This window comes from Astatotilapia calliptera, chromosome 1 (assembly GCF_964374335.1).
Source record: "Astatotilapia calliptera chromosome 1, fAstCal68.1, whole genome shotgun sequence".
NCBI classification, from domain to species: Eukaryota; Metazoa; Chordata; class Actinopteri; order Cichliformes; family Cichlidae; genus Astatotilapia; species Astatotilapia calliptera.
Window position 1 is genome coordinate 775,779 of NC_137422.1, and position 19,005 is coordinate 794,783.

Below are 19,005 nucleotides of genomic sequence, written 5' to 3' on the forward strand. Positions count from 1 at the left end.
CCACTCCAGAAGAGTTCAGGTGAAATAGTTTTGCAATTTTTGATGCGAGTGAATCGACATCAGCATCTTCCCGAAAAGGATAGCACATGAAGGTAGCGACTGGCTCGAGCAAAGAAAAGTCTTGAAAGCGTTTGTCAAACTCTGACAGACAATTGTCAATCTGCTCTGTGTAGCGTGCACTGTCAAGTTGCAAACAGGCCATCCCCTGCATCTCCAGCTCTGACGCCAGGTTTTGAAAGTTTATCAAATCATGGCGCTGCAGCTTTAAAGAGAGATGTTGCATCTTTCGTTTGAAAGCATTAACTGAGCTGATCATGTTGATCACTGTTTTGTCTTTTCCTTGCAGCTGTAGATTAAGGTCATTCAACATGTTTGTCAGATCGGTTAAAAATGCCAAGTCTAACAGCCACTGACCGTCATTAAGTTGCATGTATTCTGCTTGTCCAGCTACACGGAAAAACTCCTTAATCTCCGGACAGAGCTCTCGAAATCTTTGCAGGAATTTCCCTCGACTAAGCCACCTCACGTCAGTGTGTAGCAACAACTCAGAGTGGTCGCAGTCAGCCTTCTCCAGATGTGCACGAAATAACCGTCTTTGAAGAGATCTGGCGTGAATAGAACAGGCGATCTTTGTTGCAACATTCATGATCTCCTTCATGTTGAGCATTTTAGCGCATAACGCTTGTTGGTGGATTATGCAATGGTAATTTAGGAAGTCCGGGAAAGCATCGTCCTGCCTGCACTTGGCAATAAATCCATTCAAGCGGCCAACCATTGTGGGTGCTCCATCTGTGGTAATAGACACCAATTTGTACACTGGGAGCTGGGTTTTCTCGATAAAGTTTTTGAACGACTGAAATATGTCCTCTCCTCGCGTCTGTTCTTTCATGGGCAGGACTGTTAATAGCTCTTCTTTTGCAGTGATATCAGTAAACACCATACGAATGAAAATGCACACCTGGGCTGTGTCACTCACGTCCGTAGATTCGTCCAACTGCAGTGAGAAACACTGGCAATCTCCGATGTCCTTCCAAAGTTGCTGGGTTAAATCCTCCGCCATGGCTTCACAGCGCCGTGTAACTGTACTTCTTGACAGCTGGAGAGCTTTGATCGAAGATGTTATTTCTGCCTTATTTTTAAAGTCTTGGAACAATGAGTCAGCTGCTTCAACGAATGCCTCTTTTACCATCTCTCCATCTTGAAAAGACTTCTTGTTTTTAACGATGATGTGACTCACCCGGAACGATGCTTCGGTGGCGGCTTTCGCTTTTGAAGTTTGTTGTGTGAAAAATGACTGCTGTCCGGACAACTGGGATTTTAGTTCCTTCACCTTTTTCTTTCTTAGCTCGCTTTTCGGCGGGAATGTAGTGTCGTATTTTCCGTGAACAGTTCGAAAATGCCGCTCCACATTTCCCTTCTTTGGCATTGCGATGGCAGCCTGGCAGATGAGGCAAACGCACTTCGAAAATGACATCGTGAAAAAAAAGTCCTCCTCCCATTCCGTATGAAAGTGATACGTTTTTGTCTTCTTACTTGGTCCAGCTCCCTCACTCATTTTTAACCCTTTCTTAGGTTTAAGAGAAAAAACCGAGAGCTAAAAATTGGAGTTAGCTGCTGGCTAGCTTGTCAGTTTTACTACACTTCGCGCCGCTGTTTGCGCATGCGCAGTGACCTAAGCGTCAGAAAAAATCCGATGTCATCTGACTGGCTTCCCTGTATCAATCAAGTGACGGGATGGATGATAGGCTGGCATCTATTTTTTTAATGCCATGCGATCTACCAATACTACCTTTGCGATCGACTGGTCGATCACGATCGACGTATTGAGCACCCCTGGTCTAAAGGGTAAGTTTTGTGCTGCCCGTGGCAGCAACAATGAGTTTTATGTTAAGGAACCAAGGATATGCTGTCCGCTTTCACTCTCTCTTAAGCAGTAAGTCTTTCTTTATTATTTGGCTATTGGCATGGAAATGGGAAAGCCAGCTGCTAGCCGTAAAGTTTGGGGTTTTAAAGCACTTTATGAATGGGGACAGTGTGGAGGAGAGTCAGTTTGAGTCAGGTGACCGGTGGTTCACCGGACCAACGAGCTGGAGTCAGAAACTCCCATGTTTTGTCATCTGACCCTTTCAACCAATCACTAATAGAAGACCCTTGCAAGTCATCAAGATTTTAATATTAAAATAAAACAATAAAAAACTAACCGCTTAACTTAATAAGTTTCCTAAAAGAGAAAGCCACTATTTTTTTTTTTTTTTTTTTTTTTTTTTTTTTTTTTTTAGTAGTTTCAAGATCGTGTTTCCCACAGGCGTTAGAATATAGTTCTTTCAGTAGTGGGGACCCATTGGGTCATCCTTTGCTTTTCTAGGAGGTTCTCATTTAGCCTTTTGTGTTGATGTTACAGAACTGTGGATCCATGAGCATGTGTGCGGACTCCCAGTCTTTGGTAAATTTAATAAAAAAATTAGGTACTTGTGACAATAAAGAACAGAGCAATAATCATCTGCCTCTTTAGTGAGTTCCTCATCTCATAGATTAGCTCCACTGTCCTAAACTGCAGCTAATAACGGTAGTCCTTCTTCTGCTCTGTAGCCTTGATGAGCTTAGCACAGAGACACATGATTTAATTCTCCACCTGCTGTGGGGTTTGGTTAGCGTGACCCTCTGGTTCAAAGCTGATCTCCAGGACAAAACAAAGACTACTGTCCCCAGTTTCAGTTCAGACCAAGTGAATTTGGTCTTCATTAGGCTACTTGACAAGAGACTGTCTGCTTAAGTAGCTGAAAGATATCAAGGGCTGCTGCAAGAGTGTCGCAATAGAAGACGAGTCATTAGCTGGTTAGCAGTGATACATGTTCTATTGTTATCTACTGGATCTGAATGTGTGATGGTGTTTGTGATAATATAGTAATAAGGTTACATTATATCTACAAGTTTTTATGATACAAATTTAGGCAGTCACATTACCTAATGATGGTCGAAATGTCCTGATATGGTAGCTCTATGCCAGCATATCAGGATGTGTACAAACCTGTAAATACTGTCTCTTGAGGCAACTGTTGTTGTGATTTGGCACAATATAAATAAAAATGGGAATTGAAATACTGGAGTGTAGCGTAAAATTCCCAGTCCAAATTTTACATCAGTCCAGACCCAAAGAGTTGCTGTCGGTTTTCCTTTGTGCTGCCTTCAGCTCATGTAGAATTGTATTAGCGCATTGAAGGCTCAAGTGATGCAAGCAGACTATAACTTGAGTAGAGGAAACTGGTAATAATTCAGCTGCCTTTTTTAAGTGTCAGTTAATCAATTAAATGTTTTGTTTTTTTTATTGTGGCTTGTGCAGTGATATCCAGCTGGCAATGCTGTAAACAAATTAGTCAGAGCATCAAAGACAGCCTTAATCTGTAACTGAACAACATAAAGACTTGATTGGTAGACTGGGTATAGTTGCTGAACTGGACCAATCTAAGCATTAAAGATCAAATGATGGTAAGAGATTCGTATGGTTGTGCTGCAGTGAACCAACATAAATGTGTCTGTACCTGTGATGCCCTATGGGCATCTCTCTCAAAGGAAAAACAGTATGCTGAATCATACTGCTGCTATGTGTTGGCAGAATACTTCAGGAAAGATAAACATTTGTCAGTATGTCATTTTTTCCATTTAGAATGAGGTCTTTTCCTATTAGCAGTTTGTAGCTCCATTCATCACATTTTGGATCATGTTCTTACATATGGCATAGAAACTGAACGTGTAACAGTATTCCCTGAAAACCCGCCCTGGTCTGATCATTTCTTAATAACATTTGCACTTACAATAATGAATTACAAAGCAGTGGGTAATCCATTTCATTACAGTAGATGTCTCTCTGAAAGTGCTTTAGCTAACTTTAATTCATCCGCTGTTATCTTTCTTAATGTCCCACCACAGTGGATTCCTCTCCCACTCAGATCAGTTATCGTAATAGTATTACATCTGTACAGCCTAAGACTGGATACTGTGGCTTATCTGAAAACGAAGCCTCAATCAGTTTTATTTATATAGCGCCAAATCACAACAACAGTCGCCTCAAGGCGCTTTATAATGTAATATTCAAAAGATCTTCATTTCATCTTACTACATATATTTCTCTTTAGCACTGTAGACAGTCTGACAAGAAGTCAGAGCCCTGTTCAACCAAGCATTGCTTTAATCTTAACTAGTAATAACGTGTTTATTGTCTTTTCAAATTAAATTTTAACCAATAGAGAAAAAAGTATTCACAACCATCTCACAGAAGGTATACAGCCACTTCTAATACCATTGACTCATTTCTCCAACTGATCTTTCTGAGTTAACTTCAGTAATTACTTATTTCAAAACCATCAACGTGTCTTTTAGACCCCATTCCTAAAAGGCTGCGCAAAGAAGTCCTTTCATTAATTAATGCTTAAACCAGCAGTTTAAATTCAGTTCAATTCAGTTTATACAGCGCAAAATCACAACAACAGTTACCTCAAGGTGCTTTATATTGTAAGGTAGACCCTACTATAATAGATACAGGGGAAAAACCCAACAATCATATGACCCCCTACGAGCAAGCGCTTTGTCGACAGTGGGAAGGAAACAAAGAAAGAAAGACCCAATGCATCATGGGAATCCCCCAGCAGCCTATGCCTATTGCATAACTAAGTGAGGATTTGGGATCACCTGGTCCAGCCCTAACTATATGCTTTAGCAAAAAGGAAAGTTTGAAGCCTAATCTTAAAAGTAGAGATAGTATCTGTCTGGCCAAGGTAATGCTGTCCAGACTAAGAATCTGGTTAGACACCATATTTCTAAGATTTTTAGGGCCGAGTACAATAACCTCAGTTGGATCTGAATTTAGAAGCAGAAAATTAGAGGTCAACCAGGTCTTCATATCTTTATGGATATATGAAGTTGTCATCTGCATAGCAGTGTAAATGTATGCTATGTCTTCTAATGATGCTGCCTAAGGGAAGCATGTATAATGTAAACAGAATTGGTCCTAGCACTGAACCCTGTGGAACTCCATAATTAACCTCAGTGTGTGAAGAGGACTCTCCATTTACATGCACAAACTGGAGTCTATTAGATAGATATGATACAAACCACTGCAGCACAGTACCTGTAATACCTACAGCATGTTCTAATCGCTCTAATAGGATATTATGGTCGACAGTATCGAACGCTGCACTGAGGTCTAGCAGGACAAGCACAGAGATGAGTCCACTGTCAGAGGCCATAAGAAGATCATTTGTAACCTTCACTAAAGCTGTTTCTGTGCTGTGATGAGCTCTGAAACCTGACTGAAACTCTTCAAATAAGCCTCTGCAGATGATCTGTTAGCTGTTTGACAACTACTCTTTCAAGGATGTTTGATATAAAGGAAGGTTGGAGATTGGCCTATAATTAGCTAAGACTGCTGGGTCCAGAGATGCTTTTTGAGTAAAGGTTTAACTACAGCCAGCTTGAAGGCCTGTGGTACATAGCCGATCATTAGAGATAGGTTGATCATATTTAAGATCGAAGCATTAATTAATGGCAGGACTTCTTTGAGCAGTTTTGTAGGAATGGGGTCTAAAAGACACGTTGATGGTTTGGAGGAAGTAATTATTGAAGTTAATTCAGAAAGATCAATTGGAGAAAAAGAGTCTAACTTAACATCAATGGTACTGGTTTAAACTTTATTTGTGAAGAAGTTCATGAAGTCATTACTAGTTAACGTTAAAGGGATTGTTGGCTCAAAAGACCTCTGTTTGTCAGCCTGGCTACAGAGCTGAAGAGAAACCTGGGGTTGTTCTTATTTTCTTCAATCAGTGATGAATAGTAAGATGTTCTGGCTTTGCAGAGGACTTTCTTATAAAGCAGCAAACTATTTCTCCAGGCTAAATGATGATCTTGTAAATTTGTGACACGCCATTTCCTCTCCAGCTTACAAGTTACTGCTTTAAGTTAATCGTTTAAGAGTTACTCCAAAGTACTTCTGATTTGAGGCTCTTTTTCACATTAGCTACAATTTCCAGACTCATGTAATGAATAGGTGAGATTATTAAGAAGATAATCGACCTCTGTTGGAATAGCGCTCAGGCTGCTGTTCTGCTCTGTGTTGGTGCTACAGTTTGCAGGTTCGGTGGCTAATCATCTAGTGTCTAAACGCAGTCACTGGAACACCACCTTCCATCACACATGTCAATACCAGAGCTATTGTGTTGCCGTCTTTGGTGCGGGAGGATTTTTTCCCCCGAGTTGAAAAATTTGTTTAGACAGATCAACCCTGCATACAAGAGAGCCAATTACAGCAGCATAATGCTGTCTCCAATTAGATTCGCAAAGTGCACTCTGAGGCAGGCACTGCTTATTGTCCTGCAGATTAAACCCAGCCGGAATGGCAAGCATACTGGCCCTCTGGCCTCACCGCCTGCTGTGAGCCTCAGGCCTCTTTTTTCCTTTGCTTGCAAGTCAAGCTGTAATGCATGAACCCTGTTGAGCTCATTGCAATCATGAACTGTCAGCTAAAAATTTCAGGTGAATCTTCAGACATGTTTTAGATTTGTGATATCTAGCACACTGCTGTTTAGAGGTGAGATTAAATATCCTTTTCTAAAAATAACTCGTAATAATTAAATTAAATCCATAAAAAATAATGTTTGGGTTACTGGGGGTGCACTGAAATCCAGTCATGAGACCTTTAAGGTGATAATTTAACCATTTAACCATCATCAATTCCTTCTTTGATTGGTTACACCATTGTCCAGTGGTATAATCCTAATATACTGCATAACATCATTATGATACCATATCATTCTCAAACTTGTGCTGTTTAGTTGTGTTTTACAGTGAATTTTCAGCTAAACAAGGATCTGGCTAGATTGTCTTGATTTCTAAATATCAAACCATAATAGCACAAGAAATACTGACGAACTGACCCTACTGCTGACCCTACTGCTGACCCTACTGCTGACCCTACACTGCTAACCCTAACAGGCCATGAAAGCCTATAATTGTTTGGGCTGTTTTGTTTGTTTTCTGCCCATATTTGTCTTGTGCATATTTGATGATATTAGATTTTTTTTAGCTTTTATAACAGCGCTGGTAGCGCAGCAACCTTTCTTCCTTCATTCATTTCAAAGGTGCTCCACTCAACTCGGACACCCTGTTTTTAATAAGCAGTCTCTTTTTGCGCCCAGCCAAATATAGCGGACTGTTAATGTAGCACTTTTCTCCTTATGAAAATAAAAAAAATATGATTGACTGACCAATGAGAATTCAGTTGGATTCGAGGGAAATATGGCCCCTGAGACTAAAGTCCTTATTTACATACCTAGAGTCAAACACAGACTTGCAGTGTCTGAGGATTCAGTAAAAAAGCACAAATCTTTGCTGCCTCATCCCAGGGTTGTGTCTAACATAATGGATTCAGTGTAAGAGATGAGACCTTGGAACAGCCGCTGTGTATGTAATGAGTAAGAACAGTCACTAGAACAGCTGGGCCTAAAATGAGGCATACAAGGTTTCAGCTTGCAGCAATTACTTGTGACTTCTTCTTGGCTTGGCGTTGCAAAAGAACTGTTTATGTTGATTAGCTAGACAGGATGTTGTGATGTTAATGACTGTGAAGAAATTGCAATAATGAGTTTTAAGTAAGAAGTGAGTTGGTGTTAATAATGGTGAAGCAATAGAGGGAGGGGCATGAAAACATTGCGGCTGTCAGCCAATGATTATCTGATCTTCCAACATCAGCGTCAACTAGACTCAAACTTACAATCCCAAGTTGCAAAAATGCTGTGCAAAAATTAAAATATATTTTTAAAAAAGTTAAAAAAAACATTTTTTTACTCACTCTACACCCACCAAAATATACAAAGATGTAGTGCAACTTGTCAGGATGCTCAAAGTTTTTAAAGCACATCAATATGACTGATTTTGTGAGACGAGGGCCATTCTCACAGGTACGCAGAGAGAAAGCTGGTTTTCTCATGTCATGCCTCCCTCATATGAATATCATTTGTGGATTGGTTGGCCTGTGTCTGCCCATAGTCCTGATCTCACCTCTAAAGTAGCTCTTTTTTTTTTTTAACTGGCTAATGTATGTTTTATCAGTTAGTGTGGTGTTTGATCGAGTAGCTTAGTGGGTAAATTGCTGACCTTTTACCGCTGCTGTGCTGAAGGTTGTGGGTTCAAGTACAGCAATGGACACTTTTCTGTTTCACAAAACAAAAATACCACTTTTATTCCTCACTTTAGTAAAGCTTGCTCTAAACCTGTCTCTATAGAACTCATCTGATACACCAAGAAGAGACTTGGTGCTGCTATTAAATTCATAATAACCTTTTTTGAACGTTTAAACATTAAGTAAAGCAACATGTACTTTACCATATGTGCACAGATTCTGCTTTCAGATGTGCATAGTCATCTCAAAAGGCTGATTCATGCTAGTTAAAACCATGCTAAGTTGTGGCTATTATGCCATTGTGCTATGGCCAGCAACATGCCTGTTAGTACATACATTCAGCAAAATAATAATATGTCAACATAAAGTACTGATATCAGTTAACAAGGGTGTTGATCCCAACTTTTTTGGAATTGGGGTTATACTTTGCAATCACAGGTCAAATAAATATCAAATCTGATCTGTAATCAGAAATCCTGTCAGACAAATCTGCTGCAAGTCTTTTCAGTTTCTACTTGTTGCTGCACATGCGTTCACATGGTTAAACATTTAAAGGTTGAAGATGTCTCCTTTCCACTTTACTTCCAATTATGAAGAAGTTCCAGCGTGTTTTGATGGGCTGGTTTCCCTCTTGGGTGCACTGAAATGTAGGTTAAAGTAAACAGAAAGTCAGACCCTTGCCCTTCCTGTGATCATATTTAGCTGTAGGTTTCATTTTGCTCTGACTGCTCCTGTCCAGTTTTCAGTATAGCCTGTCCAGAGTTGTCTTCTCAAAATAGACTTACAGACTGCAGCCGTTCTGATACTACCTTCATTGCAAGACAGCGTCACAAGCGCCGCCTTCTTTAACGGCTCAAAAACAGCGACTCCAGTATTTACACTGTGAAGCTCGTGCCATTCGAGGAGCCGGAGGTTTCTAAAGCAGGCCTAAAAAATATTCTAACACTCGTATTTTCACCAGTGTGCAGTATACTCCTTAACACATGGAGATCTCATCAGCAAAATACTATACAATAACTGCCAGTGTTCAAAGTAAGCACTTAAATAGAAATAAACACATGTATATTGGCTATTCAGATATTAGCATTATCATGAGTTTATTTAATCAGTGCCAACTGGTTTTAAAGCAATGATGTCCTGTCTCCACAGATGCAGCAGCTCTTCTATGAGAATTATGAACCAAACAAGAAAGGCTACATACGAGATCTCCACAACAGCAAGATTCATCGAGCCATCACACTTCACCCCAACAAGAACCCTCCCTACCAGTATCGCCTTCACAGCTACATGCTCAGCCGCAAGATCGCAGACTTGCGCCACCACACCATTCAGCTGCACAGGGAGATTGTCCAGATGGGGCGCTACGGAGCATTCGAGCCTGACCGAGAGGACCTCCAGCTCGGCATGCCCCCTTCGTTCATGCGCTTCCACCCCCATCAACGAGAGGAAGTTCTGGAGTGGGAGTTTCTGACGGGAAAGTACCTGTTCTCGTCGTCTGACAGTCAGCCACCCCGCCGTGGCATGGATTCCTCTCAAAGGCAGGCCCTGGATGACATCATCATGCAAGTGATGGAGATGATCAACGCCAATGCCAAAACACGTGGTCGTGTTATTGATTTCAAAGAAATTCAGTATGGCTACAGGAGGGTCAATCCCTTGTACGGGGCAGAATACGTTCTGGATCTGCTGCTGTTGTACAAGAAGCACAAGGGAAAGACCATGACAGTTCCTGTAAGGAGGCACGCCTACCTGCAGCAGACCTTTAGTAAGATCCAATTCAGAGAGGAGGAGGAGATGGATGCCCGAGGTCTGGCCAGCCACATCAACAAGGAATCGGACTCCCTCTCATTTCTGTCCAACTCGCTCAAGATGCTGGTGCCCTTCAAGCTGGCTACCTCAGGTCAGGATCAGAGGGAGCCCAAGGAAAAGAAGGTTAACATCCTGGTACCTCTGTCAGGCCGCTATGACATCTTTGTGCGCTTCATGGCTAACTTTGAACGAGTATGTCTGATCCCCAACCAAAATGTTAAACTACTGATCCTGCTCTTTAGCACAGATAACAATACTGAGCGGGTGAAGCAGGTGGAACTTATGAGGGAGTATCACATGAAGTATCCTCGAGCAGAGATGGAGATAAAGCCTGTCCCCGGTTCCTTCTCCAGGGCGTTGGCTCTGGAAGTTGGTTCTTTACACTTCTCTAATGATTCCCTGCTTTTCTACTGTGATGTGGATCTGCTTTTCTCCAGTGAATTCCTCAAAAGATGTCGGACTAACGCTGTCCTGGGGGAGCAGACGTACTTCCCCATCATCTTCAGTCAGTATGACCCTAAAGTAGTATATGCTGGGAAGGTCCCCAGCAACAACCACTACGTCTTCACCTCTAAAACAGGCCTGTGGAGGAACTACGGATTTGGGATTGTCTGTGTATACAAGAGAGACCTGGTTCGAGCTGGAGGCTTCGACACTTCCATACAGGGCTGGGGATTAGAGGATGTAGATCTTTATAATAAATTCGTCCAGTCAGGGATCAAGTTGTTTAGAAGCACAGACACAGGAATAGTTCACGTTCATCATCTAGTCACATGTGACCCCCACCTGGATGTGAAGCAATACAAGATGTGCCTGGGCTCCAGAGCTTCCTCGCATGGCTCCACCCAGCAGTTGGCTGAGCTCTGGCTTGAGAAGAACAACCACGGCTTCAGGAGGCTGGCCAGCAACAATGGGTCAGTTAGGACAGCGTAAGAAGTGCTGGGTTGTCATTAATTGAACTCACTTTCCCTTCTTAGTAGTAGTTTCACTGCTTAATTTATTTTTTAATGAAATTAAATAATTCACATTGATATATTTTTAAAATATCTTTCTTTTTTTAAAGAAACATCCTAATGAGCAGCTCCCAGAAGTAGTCCGGGCAGTCTGTTCTCTTTCCTGATTATTGCCGGGGCTCCTTTTGCGCATACGTTACCTGTCAGGCTACTAGTTAATTTGGTTATTAATGTTCGCCTCAGTAAAGTCTTTCAATGTTATATGTGGCGTGTGTGTTCAAAGCAGACTGGTGTCCCTGTCCTCTCAGACCAGCAGGGCTCAGAACTACATTCAGTTGCTGGTTGTGTGTGTTTACAAATGAATGAAACTCCAATCAGAGCTCAGTGACTGCCAGGGCCACTTCTTTGGAAAGCAAATTTAGGTGGTTTTCTTTTACATTTACTCTTATGGTTTTGGTGATATGACTTAACACTGTTTGTTTCTTTTTTATATATATATATATTTTGTATTGTTAATTTCTGTAGACCCAACTGCTGAATCTGCAATTCATTATTTTCTATCTAATTTATTGAATTTGCAGGCTCCATTTTCTACAATCTGCTGAAATGTGTATGTGGGACAGTTGTACAGCCCTGTCAGTTGTGGTGTAGTTTTCTTTTCCTTAAGCTCTCTCACCAAAGAGTTTGCACAGTCTGCTTTTACATTTCATGGTGTGTGTGTGTGTGTGTGTGTGTGTGTGTGTGTGTGTGTGTGTGTGTGTGTGTGTGTGTGTGTCTGTGCACGTGTGTGTGTGTGTGTGTGTGTGTGTGCACGTGTGTGTCTGTGCGTGTGTGTGTGTGTGTGTGTGGTGTTTTGCAGGCATGAACATGAAGCTAGCTCCATAGTGGAGGATACACAAATATCACAGATCTTCTAAATGGGTGCAAATCTGGCTTCCACTTCAAGCTTGATTAGCAGCAGCACTTTGATTGCTCGCATATGGTTTTCTCTTTTTTCCAAATCAATTCCTCTTATGTTGACATGAGAGGCGTGTCATTCCTGTCTAGTTTTACAGGTTTGATGGTAAATCATTTCCTCTTTTCATGCCTCTGCCTGTGAACTTCCACTGTAGGGCTCTGTTGGCTTTATGCTCTTGTTGCAGCATTACAACATGATTTATAACACTGATCACACAAGCAGTTACTGTGCTGTCATCATGGTTTGATTTTCTTTAAAAAAATGTTTTATTGCTTTCTAAATGGACATGGTTTTCTATTTAAAAAGAAATAAAATTGGGGGAGAGTAAATGCATTGTGTCATATTTTTCTGTCTCAAGCAACAATCCCTCATGCTTATAGTTTCCCTGTACCAGCTCACGTACTCTGTGTGTCACACCACACATTCTTCTCTTCCTCCCTTCTGGTTTATGTGTTGTAGAGTCTTCATCTTATATAATAAAGCTCTTTGAACAGGCATGTAATTAAATGTAAAAAAAAAAAACAAGACATAACAACCACGGATTATCAGAAACTGAGGATGTGAGGCCTGTTGTTAATCCATCTTTTGAGGCGTTCCTGCCCTGGCATTGATTACTAGTCCATAAAAAGAATCATTTCACAACAGGCTCAAACTTCAAAGTCGTAGTAATTTAGATTGTGTGAGCAATAACATGTCAGCAACAAGTGGGAAGGAGTTTCATTTACTGGTAGTTCAGTAACCTCTTCCTGGACTTTTCAACGACACTGAGCAGTAATGTAAAGCTTTCCTAACATAAGGCTCTATCTTATCATTCATTAAAATGAATACAATCTTTTCTGGCTGTAAATAGAATAGAAAAGCACTGAATAAGCACTGAACATCACAATGATATATGGGAATATGACAGCAAATACTAAATATTAAACATTATTGTGCAGCACGTAAGATCGACAGCACACAGTGTGCTTTGAGGTAGGAGCCAAAAAGGGTGTAGTTTGTGGGTGTGATCACCCGTGTGTACACCTGTGAGCATGGACACGCTTGTTTTTTTAAAAGGTTCCTTCATGTAATGATCTGCTAGAGGGTGTGGGGGGGGCACAGCCCCGTCCTCCAGGGTATGAAGCAGGTATGGAGCAGATCAAGACTCCAGACATCCAGAGGCCCCCAGAACACAAGAGACCAAGGAAGACCAACAGAGGGGCAGCTGCGCCACTGTCCCAGAAAGAGCTGAGGAGAGTCCCAGATGAGGGCTCACTCAGCAGCCGCGGAGCAGAAGCCAGGGGGAGTTGCAGTGACGCGCCCGTGAGCTCCGCCGGCAGCCAGCTGTGCCTGAGTGCGAGGCCGGGGGCACCCCACCCCCGAAGTGGCCCGAGCGAGCCCCAGGCTCCAGGCCCCGATAAGCGGCCGCCAAGGAGTGAGCCGGTGTGTACCTGGACGCCCATCCCCGGACACAAAGAACCACCAACGCACCGATGTCTGAGGGAGTCCGCCACTGGCAGGGGAAGTGGTGACTAAGGCAATTTTCACCAGGAAATAAAGTGCTTGTATTACTCCCTTCTTCTAGCTCAAAATTACTCGCCACGTGGCAAGGACCCGTCATGGTCACACTGCGAGTGGGGGATTTGGACTTTCAACTTAACCTCTTTAAAGCACGGAGAGAGGCTGAAACTGCTTCTCTAGTGAGTCTGGTAAGGGAAAGAGATGAGTTTGGGTAGGAGGTGCCAAATTCCACCAATCCCGCCTCCCTCCATTGTGATAACCATCTCCAGAAAGTGGATGTTGCTGCATTGCAACAGCATTTTGCAGATTACTCTATTTCTCTTACCATACAGAAGTGCCTGGAGGCGACTGCTCGTGAGTTGGCACAACATAAATAAAACTGAATTGAATATGCCACTGTTGAAATGTGCACATACATACAAGGAAGACAGAACCTTAGCTCAAACAAGAACAGGAAACATTTCTACTTGTAAAACTGTAACATTTGGTCTCGTATTAAAAAGAGGAGCCTAATGCTGCACATTGGGAAATCAGGGAATATCATTTTTGATTAGACAATGGTTTAAGTTACTGTTCAAATGATGGCTTTTTGTTTCACTTCATACATTTTGTTCTCCAGAAGAAAGAGTATACAACATGACAACACTGTAGCCACAAATACCTCAGAGGATGAGGAAGTAACAACTCTAAATTATCATATTTTTTCACTTCCTGCCGTTTGACTTGGTGAATGGCTTCCTGTGAGAGAAGACTTAGAGAATTGTTACACTATTTTAGGCAAATGTCTTGTCATCAGTTGGCTCATGAGGATTCTGAGAAACCAGAATTTATTAAATTAATTGAATCTCCAAGTCTGTGTATATATTTAACATCCCTTTAATTATAATGAGTTTTATTGTTGTCAAAATAAAACAAAAGGCACCAAATCTTTAGAATGACACTATCAACCAAAGTTTTGTTTGCTTTATATCTTAACAAAAAGCAATACTTGTCTTTACTACCCTCTTCTGTCTAAAAAAACAAACTAAGGATGTACAACTACAAACCTTTAACTATGAATTCGTAGGGCAGGCGTAATATACAGTACTGTGAAAAACTGTTATAAAGAACGCTTTCAGAAATATAAATGCTTGTTTATTGAACCCAAATGTATTCTGCAGCAGGACAACAACCCCAAACACGCAGCCACAGTCATTAAGAACAAGTACTGGAAGTGATGCTCTGGCCCCCACAGAGCCCTGATCCCAACATCATTGAGTGTGTCTGGGATTACATGAAGAGACAGAAGGATGTGAGGAAGCCTGCATCCACAGATCTGTGGTTAACAACCGACCAGCCGAGTTCCTTCAAAAACTCTGCAAGTGTACCTAGAAGAATTGATGCTGTTTTGAAGGCAAAGGGTGGTCACACCAAATACTGACTAGATTTAGATTTCTCTTTTGTTCCTTCACTTCATTTTGTTGATTGGTGAAAATAAATGATAAACACTTCCATTTTTCAAAGCATTCTTTGCTTAAAGTTCTTCTCACCTGCCTAAAACCTTTGCACAGTACAGTAGGTTCTTGCCCATGGATACTATACGTATTTAAATCTAGATGGCCAGCAGTGGCAAGAATTAGTCTTGTGAGGAACTCAGAGGCTTTGAGACCATGGCTGCTCTCGGCATTTTGCCCAAAATGAGAGCACCCAAGGAGTATGAGTTATTCATGAGGTTGAGAGGTACCGGCCAGATATAATCAGGCTCACCTCAACGCACGACTTGGATTCTGAAACCAGTCTCCTGTCTCAGTCTGGAGTTGCTTGGCGAGAGGTAGCGGGCGTCCTAGTATCCCCTCAGCTTGCTGCCTGCACATTGGGGTTTCTCCCGGTGAACGAGAGGGTTTGTTACCTGCTCCTTCAGGTCAGTGAATGGGTCCTGATTGTCCTCTGTGCCTATACGCCCCCAGCCTTCTTGGGGTCCCTGGGTGGGGTGTGTGAGGGTGCTCCACCTGGGGACTCTGTTGTCCTACTGGAAGACTTCAACACTCATCTGGGCAGTGACAGTGAGACCACGAGGGAGTTTCTTACTTAGTTTCTAAAAATAAAATTGTTACTAGGCTAAAATATAACACTAAAACATTTGGAGGTGTAATGACAGCCCTTTTTAGCTGTGAAATCTTGTTTCAAGCTCTCCAGTAACAACTGACACACTCAGACTTCTGTTGTATACAGATTAAAACACGAGGAGTATGGTGGCACAGTGGTTAGCACTGTTGTGTCAGAGCAAGAAAGTCCTGAGCTAGAATCCAGCATCGGGGCGAGACCTAAGGGTCACATGTGGTGTAACACACACGATCAATAGTGCAAGCCATACATAAGCTAAGATTAGAAAAAAGAAAAGGGGGGAAAAACATGCGTCAAACATCTATTTCACAAGCAACTATTTACAGTCACCAGGGTCTCCAAGGCCAAAAATAAACAGAAATCCCACTCTTCCTGGAAATAAAAGAAATCCTTACACTCTAGAGCAAAAACATCCATCCATCCAAAAGCAAGTCTCGTTCCCGGTGGGCTCCGCCAGAGTGAAACCAAGAAAGAAAAATACCAGATGGTATCATGTCCCCATACTTTACAATTCCATCAATTTTAACAAAATCCTCAAGACCATTCACTGAAATGCAGCCCCAACTATCAGTCTCCATTGTGTTTCACAGATGGCTGCAGACACTCATTACCTCTCTTTTGATGGTGAGTTCGACCAAAAATTTCAAATTGCTTGATATGAACTGTTGCTACTTTAAGCCTAGCCACTTCCTGTTTGCTTTTCTCCCAGTTCCTTACCCTTATCAGCTTCTTCACACCGACTCTTCCACTGAGAGCTTTTCTGAAGAGCCTTCAGAAATAGCTCAAGGGCTGGATTTTCTTTTATCCTATTTCTTGAGAACATGACTTCCATATACTGGAATACTGGATACTGCTAATATGCTGTAAATTGTTTTTTGGACCTGTCACTTCTTTTGTCCCGGTGTCCTCAGTTTAAGGTCGCATTGCACGCCATAATGAGCCGAGGTTTATAACAGCCAGGTAATATGCTTTACACATCACTTTGTTGTGCAAAATACTATTTTACTTCTGTCAAAGTCATCCAGACCTGCAGCCTTTCGCTCCTCGAGCTTTCACAGCTCACTCCTCAGCTGAAGTGTTGAAAGCAACAGTATGGTGGGGGAGAGTACACACTCTAACACTCGGCCTTTGTAAATAAATGGTAACTTAATAACTAATTATTCTGTTATTTATTTGTTGACAATAAAATGAAAAAAGAATGAATTATGTACAGCTGATAAGATAACAATTACATTCTGATGAGATAAGAACATTTTTTGTATTAAGGCAATTAAAAAGAAAAAAATCACAACAAGCATCTGTTGTCTGCATAATGTGAGGCTGGTCACACAACATAAGAAACATTATTAAAATATGACCCCAGAACATTACATATACATGCAGTGTGCAGGTAAAACGTTTACAGTGAACATATTTTAATCAGAACACAAATACTTTCCTGAACCTATGAGTGAACAAACTTAAATAATTACAAATACCACCCTCCCAAATGGTACATGAATGTGAGGACTTTCTTGGCCTTTCACACTGGAACATTTGCTCTTTACCTCTAATATTGCCATGACCATTGCTAGAGTACACCTTGTGCTTATCTCTGAAATACTAATAGTTTTGGCAAAACAACAGTATTTGTCATCCTGGGAAAGAAAGTCGGTCCTGTGAGTCTCTTGTGCAACTGAGTGTAATTTGAACCCTGTGAAGGCCAGTAACAACAAAAGCTGCTACTTATTAGGGAGGTGAACTGCTGAACATGCTGAATCCTTTCTGGTGTTTTACAGATCACAATAGAGAAGCAGCGAGGACCACAGAGCTTCATTTACACAAAATGTTTTATGTGTAAGAATCCGATAAAACATTTTCATGGTGAAGACTGAGAAACTTGCATAATAATGTTGCACATTCGCGGATGTTAGTTTGCTGTTTACAGTTTGAGCTGCAGCTTGCATCCAGGTTCACATGGCACCGTTTAAAACAAAACTGAAGAAATTTAGCAAATATAGACTTAAACTATAACAGCCAGCAACACATTTACGACTTGCTGTCTGCTTACAGCAACACAGAGTTGGAACAACAGCACTATCTTAAATCACTTAATTTAAATAATCGGTGTCTGTTGTTTCAGAGTCTCCCAGCACTGTGTCACCTCCAGAACGTATACTGAGCTTTAGGAAGACTTAAACAGGCTAAGAAACAATGATGGGGTAAAGTCAGCATCAAACACCTCACAACATACTCAACCACATCTTGAACTGAATCACAACCATCAACCAAAGTTTATTCTGTGATTCAGCTTCATGGTTTTTATATTTTCGCAGAATTTTTCTGGTTTAAAGTTATGATTGTACTGAAGTGGTGTCCAGCTTCAAGATCATCCCTCATTGGAGACCCGGTTTGCCTCACAGGTTGCCCTGATGTCAGTGCTCCACAACCCCCAACTCTGAACACTGGCAGTCTGTCAGGGTGCATTCCCCTTGGCTCAGCTGCCATACAGAGATTGGATTATGCACCTTGCTGTTGCAACAAAACGACTACTTTCTTTTCCTCATGTTGGTCTCCAAGTGGCCCAGCTTCTCATAGGACTGGTAGAAGACTTCCAGCTCCGAGCAGCCCCAGGCCCTCCAGACACACAGGCACCACTCCATGTTTTCCTTCTGAAAACCACATACGACTGTGTCCTTCGCCACTAGCGCTGCTTCCCTCAGGATTCTGAAAGAGAGAGAAGAGGAAGTGACACAGTGTACAGTATGTGGGAAGGGAGATAAAGTCATTTATTTGACCTCCTACTGAACTTTAAGTGTTCATATTCAGATTCAAGCTCCACAGATCAAGACTGCGCTTGCTTTGTTTTAATACACTTCCCATACTTTCATTATCTGCCATATTTGGTTTGTGAAGCAGTTCATAAGTTGGCTGCATGAAAGCCTTCTTGTAAAGCTATAATATAACTTTGCTTCTAAGGCTGATAAACCTTTTTTGACTGGTTGAGAGATGTAATCCAGATTACACATTTGACAAAGCTGAAAAATAACCGGTAGGTTCAATTCAATTCAATTTTATTTATATAGCGCCAAATTACAACAAAAGTCGCCTCAAGGCGCTTCATAGGTAACAGTTGAACAGAATGTATTCATCAGTAATCAGTGAGACAAAATATTGTGTCAATGAATAAACAGTGGATTTCTAAGATTGGTTTAACCACGTTTGGCAGAAAAGAACTATGTATCTGAAAAAAGAACAAACTAGTTAAAAAGTAAATAATACAAAGCTTTACATTTCCCATCATGTCTGGTGAAGAAGAAATGAGCTCACCCCAAATACGAACATCCAGGCGGAGTGAGGACAGCAATGACGCGGCCCTGTAGCTGATTAGCAAGTGGCTGTATTTCGATGACCATCACATCACCTCCACGCCTGCCAAACAACACACACATAGCACCCAATACATTTAGCAAAGCCTGTGTACTGTATGTCACTGAAATATAACACTTTGCTATGTTGCTGGAGAAGGTTGT

At 41.6% G+C, this 19,005-nt stretch overlaps 2 protein-coding genes across 2 annotated transcripts in view; one reads left to right on the plus strand and one right to left on the minus strand.

Annotated features, from left to right (window-relative positions):
- The window catches only part of chsy1 (chondroitin sulfate synthase 1), a 33,654-nt gene extending 21,435 nt beyond the window's left edge, over positions 1 to 12,219 (plus strand). Inside the window, exon 3 of the mRNA XM_026182265.2 lies at positions 9,320 to 12,219. Within this exon, the coding sequence (XP_026038050.1) occupies positions 9,320 to 10,912 (1,593 nt within the window). The 3' untranslated portion in view covers positions 10,913 to 12,219. The remainder of the gene's footprint in view (positions 1 to 9,319) is intronic.
- A 4,424-nt stretch (positions 12,220 to 16,643) lies between these two features.
- The window catches only part of lrrk1 (leucine-rich repeat kinase 1), a 92,554-nt gene continuing 90,192 nt past the window's right edge, over positions 16,644 to 19,005 (minus strand). Inside the window, exons 37-38 of the mRNA XM_026182375.2 lie at positions 18,803 to 18,904; positions 16,644 to 18,199 (exon numbers count right to left, since the gene is read on the minus strand). Coding sequence (XP_026038160.1) covers positions 18,022 to 18,199; positions 18,803 to 18,904 — 280 coding nt within the window. The 3' untranslated portion in view covers positions 16,644 to 18,021. The remainder of the gene's footprint in view (positions 18,200 to 18,802; positions 18,905 to 19,005) is intronic.